At 45.0% G+C, this 6,915-nt stretch overlaps 1 protein-coding gene across 1 annotated transcript; it reads right to left on the reverse strand.

The window, feature by feature from the left end:
- Positions 1-1,352: 1,352 nt before the first annotated feature.
- On the reverse strand, positions 1,353-4,175 carry LOC123076340 (zinc finger BED domain-containing protein RICESLEEPER 2). Its single transcript, XM_044498640.1, has 2 exons — positions 1,931-4,175; positions 1,353-1,689 (listed from the first exon to the last, which is right to left on the reverse strand). The coding sequence occupies exons 1-2, from the start codon at positions 4,173-4,175 to the stop codon at positions 1,577-1,579; spliced, it is 2,358 nt and encodes a 785-aa protein (XP_044354575.1). The 3' UTR covers positions 1,353-1,576.
- Positions 4,176-6,915: the final 2,740 nt, after the last annotated feature.

The following is a 6,915-nucleotide window of genomic DNA, read 5'->3' on the forward strand; positions in this document are numbered from 1 at the left end:
AATAGGCAAGAAAACAGCAATTTGGGCCGGGCCTCCGGTTAATAGGTTAGTCCCAAAAATAATATAGAAGTGTTTAGTAAAGCCCATAAACATCCAAAACAGATAATATAATAGCATGAATACTTCATGAATTATAGATACGTTGGAGACGTATCAACCATCTTTTGTTCCAGGAAAATAACATTGCCTCCCACATGCATGATCGCTATCTGTAGTTCCAGGACATGCTGTTTCTTGAAGGTGTTTAGGCTGCTTTGAGCTAGTCATCCACACAGTGTCATCTTAGATTCAAATAAATTTTATAAGAACCAACCTTTTTGATTCAAACGAATTGCATGGAGTTTTTTTTGAGAGACCAGACAGTGGGAGAGGCTCCCACTGTGTTTGTATTACTCAAAAATAGAATACAATGTACATGGTGCAGTTACAGGGTGCTTATCCTCCACTTTGGGAGGGATTAGCAGCTACTTTATTATGGTGGAAGAGTCAAGGAGGTTCAAAGTTTTGTACAAAGGAGAGAATAAAGTCTCTCTTATCAGTCTTAGTTCTATGCTAGAGGAGGCTAAAATCATGCTTAAAACGCTCAAGCCAGGAGAGCAAAGTGGGGGCGATGTTTCTGAAGTGCTTGTTATTCCTCTCTTTCCAGATACTCCAAGCTGCCTGTAGGAATATTTCCATGAACATGGGTTTGTTCTGATTTTTTGCTGCGTGACTAATCCATTGAAGTCTGGATCCAGTGTCTTGCCATGTGATCCCAAGGATGGACCCACATTGTTTACTGGAAGGGCATTGGAAGACCATATGTCACTAAAAAAATACACTTCCGTGATGATACGTAGCCCCGGGCGTTCGGTCTTTTCGGTTTGTTCGGTCCGGTCTTTTCGGTCTTCCAAAATTTCGGTCTCCCATAATTGAAGACCGATATAATTTCGGTCTTTTCGGTTATTCACTATTCGGTCTTCGGTCTTTACTATTCGGTCTTCAGTCCTGACCAAATAGACCAAATTAAATGCTAGAACCCAGATTTATGTTACTTCCAGTACCAATTGTATACAAATTACATAGAGTAAAGAGGTACATGTGTGCAGAAAGCTGTGTGTATAGAGATAACATATGTCTGTAAATTGGCGCATGTGTACATAAGAAAAATTCAAACAAGTAACACTTGTATGCAATCTGGATGGAATACAGTACACCATATGAAAATCTTTACATAGAAAATTAGCACTATATATAATCACCACTTCACCAGCAACAAGATCCATGCATGCATACTCATTTATATTTGACACCAGAAAGTAAGAAGATCCAGTAACATCAGCGGATCAGCCCATGAAGTCGACAAGCAGCAAACACCATCACCACTTAGTACTTGACAACATAGAACTTGACATGAAACAAATCAAGTTTAGTACATGCTTTCAATTCAGCAGCAAACAACAAACATTAAGGTCTCACACTCTCACTCTCAGTTCTCAATTCTCAAGTCTCAAGTCACAAATCAAAAGCAAAAGATGATAACTAAAACAACATACATTCAACATGATTTTAGTTCAGCCATGAGTAGACGTGGATGTCACTTTGTTGGTCGACTTGCACACTTGTTTGACTTGGCCATGGAAGAAGCAACAACACCACCATTGAACTTGCGCTTTCCCTTCACCTTGTCACCAAATTCTTCAATCAACTCTACAACAAGTCAAGTATTCAATCAAATTTCATAATCTGCTAGCTATGGTGATATACTGATAGTGACAAATGCAATGTGATTTTGTTGAGATCTACTAGCTAGGTCTAGTTAATGAAGAAGTTTGTCAAGTCATGCATATAAAGTTCTCCATACATTGGTTTGGTACTGATGCATGTCATGCATATTAATATCTCTACAATAAAAAAACAAATGTATTGACAAGTTGGCTGATTTTTTTACCTTTTTCTAGCACTTCTAATTCTTCCAAGTTCTCCTTGATGTCGACCGGATCTGTTGACCTTCTCAGCCAGTCTTGCGTACAAACTAAAGCTTGCACCATAAACGGAGTTAGAGATGTCCTAAAGTCATCAAGTATGCGTCCACTTGTGCTAAAGGCAGACTCAGAAGCCACAGTTGTAATGGGGATAGCAAGAATATCACGAGCCATATTTGCCAAGATTGGAAACCTAGATGAATTCTCTTTCCACCATCCTAGGATGTCAATTTTTTTGTCAGGGTCTTCAGAGTCTTCAGCAAGGTATTTTTCAAGCTCAGATTTACTACTTGCACTTCCTCCACTATTATTTTGCCTCAACCTACTTGCAATTAGTTCCTTCATCATACTTGCTCCTCCTCCTTCTATTGTTACTTGGCTAATGGCTGGTGTTGTTGGTTCTGGTGTAGTCAATCTTACTCGGTATTCTTCAAACAACTCGCGAACACATTTGTTGACAGCATACCACACCTTCTCTCCAGACTCAACACCAAATATTTCCAAAGTAGTGAGCCTAGTGAAATCAGAAAGCTTATACCTTGGATCAAGAGCTGCAGCAATAAAAATGAGCAAGTTGAGATTTTCCTTCTCCTTCTCCTCCTTCTCCTTCTTCTTCCCTTTCCCTCTTTCATTTACAATAGGACCCTTATCCTTCACCTTTTCATTCTCATGCCAAGACCCCCAGTATTTGTCAAACTTTTCTTTCATCCTCTCTGCCATAGCTTTTTGCAAAGGATCTGTACTGCTCATCCAATTTTGAACCAATATGTGTATATTGCCAACCTCGAAAAGAAAGTTGTTGGAAGTGACATGAAGTGAGGATGACACACGAACAGTAAGATCATAAAAATGAGCAAGAAAGGCAGCCATTTTCCTAGCATTTTCCCAATCCATTTCATCTGGATACCCAAATCCTCCTTTTTCTTCAGACAAGTCCAACGCATACAATGGGTCATCCTCACAGTACCTTGTAAACACCTTCGCGTAGGTGATGGCAGCCTTCAACATTATGTAAGTTGAGTTCCACCGAGTGCATACATCTAGGTTCAAGAATGCTTTGCTCTTAACTTTTTCTTCCAATGCTAGCTCTTTGAATTTTACCAACCGAGAAGTCCCATTCTTGATGTATCGCACAGCAGCTCGGACACGTTTGATTGAAAGTTCAACTTCTTTTAGGCCATCTTGTACAATAAGGTTGACAATATGTGCCGCACATCTCATATGCAAAAACTTTCCAGCAGCTATGCTAGTTTTGGCCTCAACCATGCACTTTCTCAAGTGAACAATGCAGCCATCATTATTGCTTGCATTATCCACGGTGACTGTCATAACTCTCTCTAGCCCCCATTCCATCAAACATCTCTGCAAGTTCTTCCCAAGATCCTTCCCTTTGTGGCCCTTCACCATAATGAAATTAATAATCTTCTTATGATACTTCCACTCTTCATCAATGAAGTGTGCAGTCACTACCATATAGCCATCTTGCTGCTGAGAAGTCCAACAATCAGTGGTTACACACACACTTCCACAATTCTCTTTGAAAAACTTTTTCAACTTGCATTTCTCATCTAGATAGATTTTGACAGTGTCCCTAGTACAAGTTCTTCTTGATGGTGGACTAAAGCGGGGGCAAGCGACTGAAATGAACTTTCTGAATCCAGATTTCTCACCAAATGCAAAAGGCAGTTCATCCTCTATGACCATCACAGCAAATGCCTTCCTAACTTTTTCTGCATCATATCTCCAAGTATTAATGCCATCTCCTGGAGTTGCTTGCAAAGTGGTCTGATTTGGATCCATTTTCTTATTCGGACTGCGCTTGCATGTACCAAAGTGCCTGCGCATTGCTGTTGTTCCATTGATTGATGTAGTAGCTTGAATTGGTCGGTCACAATACTTGCATTTTCCTTCCTTTACTAACCCCTTGTCATCAAAAACTTTGGTAAAATGCTCCCAGATTTGTGATCTTGACGCCATTTGCTTCCGTCCTTTTGGCTTGTCATCTTGAGCAGCTTCTGGATTGGCACCTTCACCAACTTTTGCTTCGGCATCTTCATCTTCAATGATGCTACGTAAGAATGATTCGTCTCCTGCTTCTGCAGCCGCTGCTTCTGCATCTGCTTCTGCATCTACCTCTGCATCTACACTCATAAATGCATCATCTTTGTCCTTCAATCCCTCATCATGTTCAGATTCCAGTATAGAAAGCATCTACAAAAAACAGGTTACTCGTTACTGAACCATTTCTTCATCTAATGGTACACAGGAACATACAAACTAACAAAAAGATACTACTTATAGCCTAGTTAGTACATAAAGCAGCATGGCACGAATCTGTCGTGAATATATACAAGCCAAAAAAAGGCAAGCCACTATATCAACCTTAATTTGAACATCACAGAACTTGAACAATATAATTGATTCACATAAAAGAATGACAATCTAGACATCACATATGCACATAGAGAGATGAAGTATCTTGCTCGCCTTCAGGATTCAGCTGCAAGGTACAACACCGGAAGAACAGCAGGCGACGACCCAGCACCAACCTCGAAGAGGACGAGAGGTGGTGACGAACTGCAGCAGCCAGGAGATGGAGCACTGTCGGCGGATGTCCCCGTCACTGGCAGTGGAGCGACGAAAGAGGGTCGGGCTTGGCGGCACGACGCAAGGGGCACAGTGGTCGTGGATGGTGGTCGGCTCGTCGTCACCGGTCAGGGCAGCAGCTCAGGTCGCCGGTCCTCGTCGCTCATCGGTCAGAGGCACGCGGCGCTCCTCGGTCATGGCTGACGGCTCACGGCATCACGCCACCGCGAGGGACGGCGGCTAGGGTTCGTGGTGGGAGAGAAAAGAGGAATTGTGCAAAAGTGGGCGGCGGCTAGGTTCTCTGAATCGATTGCATCGTGAGGTGAGGACGAGGTGTGTTTGTGTGTTATCTCGCTTGTGTCCTTGGGCTGGCCAGATGGGCTTTTCTAAATTCGGTCTATACGGGCTATTCGGTCCACAACATCAGATGACCGATCAGACCGTAACTAGTTCGGTCATACAATAGTGCAGACCGTTTTTTATTCGGTCTTATTTAGTTCGGTCATTTCGGGTTCGGTCTCGGTCTTTTCGGGTTCGGTCTTCGGTCTTCAGTTTTTATGCCCGGGGGTAATGATACGTGTTTGTCATAGTAGGTCGCGTTTTTTGTCATGCATGTACATCCATGACGATTTTATGACAGAATCAAGATAGTCATACCTGTGCTGTCGTAGAAGTGTTCCATGACATTACCAAAATTATCATCACGGAAGTGTGCACTTCCATGACGATAAATCGCGCGTCACAGAAGTGCTTTCGTCAAGGGTGACCGACACGTGGCATCCACCGTAATGGAACACCGTTAAGCTATCGGGTCGGGTTTTGGATCCGATAACCCATTAACAGCCCCGACCAATGGGGATTTTCCATGTGTAAAATCATCATTGGCTGGAGGAAACACGTGTCGGCTCATCGTTGGGACAGATGTCATCCACTCATTGGACAGAAGGCGCCTATGATACGTCGACACGTGGCACGGCCCAACAGAGGCCCATTCCTGTGAAAAGGCCGGCCCATTTGACTTAGTCAAAAGGTGGCGGCCGGCCCATGGAAAGCGTGTTAACGGCCTGTTTGCATATAGCCCATTTACAACCCGTTACGCCCTATCCGAATTAGGCCCAGTAGTGTCATCAGGGCCATCCAATATGATTCCAGCCCGTTTTAACTTCTGGCCCATGTATGGCCCATGACGTCTTTCGGCCCATATGAGGCCCTATGTAACTCTTGGCCTATTAACGGCCCGTGGTGAAACTGGCCCGTAATGAACAGTGTATCACTTTACACCCATTAACGGCCCATGGTGAAACTGGCCCGTAATGAACAGTGTATCACTTTATACCCATTAACGGCCCGTTATTCCGTTGGGCCGTTTCCAGCCCATGTTATCTTTCGGCCTTCTCAGAGCCCATTTATTCTTGGGCTCATTTCCAGCATGCGTTTACTTACGGCCCGTTACTGTCGTTTTCTGCTTGTGGGCCAAATTCAGCCCGTGGTTACAGTCGGCCCGTTTGTGGTCCGTTAATACGTTGGGCCGTTTTCATAGCGTCATCAAATACGGCCTATTAACGATGGCCCGTTATGGTCGGCCCATGAACGGACGATTCCAACTCTAGCCCGTTTACGGCCATAATGCGGCCTGTTATTGGCCCATGTTTGGCCAATCGATCATACGGCCCATATAAGGCCCATTGATGATACGGCCCATATAAGGCCCATTGATGATACGGCCCGTAGCAGGTCGCGCTCGGCCTGGAGCCTCTCATTGCCCTCCCTTAGTTGCCGGATGATGCCGGTAGCCTGTTCAAATGAGGCTTTCATGTCGTCCTACAACCTCGCCCAGCCGGAGATCTGATCCATCTGGCTATGGACGATCGCATGCATGCGCCTATAACAGTCGTCGCCTGCCCGCGAGAAATTTTCCCAGGCCGCCGCGGCGCGGCGGGACATCTCTGCTGCATTCGTGGCGCGGCGGGACATGTCTACTGCTTCCGCGGCGCGGCCGGACCAGTCTGCTGCATCGACGGCGCGGCGGGACCTCCGTGCTGCTTCAGCGGCGCGGCGGGACCTCTGTGCTGCTACTTTCGCGTGGTGGGACATGTCGGCTGCTCTCGCAGCGAGGCGGGACATCTCTCGTGCTTCTGCTTCCATGTTCGCCTCTCCCTGGTGGCAATCTCTCGACCCAGAACTCACGCTGGCCATGGCAGACGCAAGGGAAGGATGCTGAATGACTTGTTTGTTTTTGTGGATGAGGAGTTGAGGAGGAATGTGCAGTCATCTTGGCATACTAGTATTTATAACCGAGTACTAATACGCTCCTAAGTGGGAAACCGTTTAGGTTGTGATCGGTGTGAACAGGTTTGCAATTCAA

The sequence above is a fragment of the Triticum aestivum genome, chromosome 3D, assembly GCF_018294505.1.
Source record: "Triticum aestivum cultivar Chinese Spring chromosome 3D, IWGSC CS RefSeq v2.1, whole genome shotgun sequence".
NCBI lineage: Eukaryota > Viridiplantae > Streptophyta > Magnoliopsida > Poales > Poaceae > Triticum > Triticum aestivum.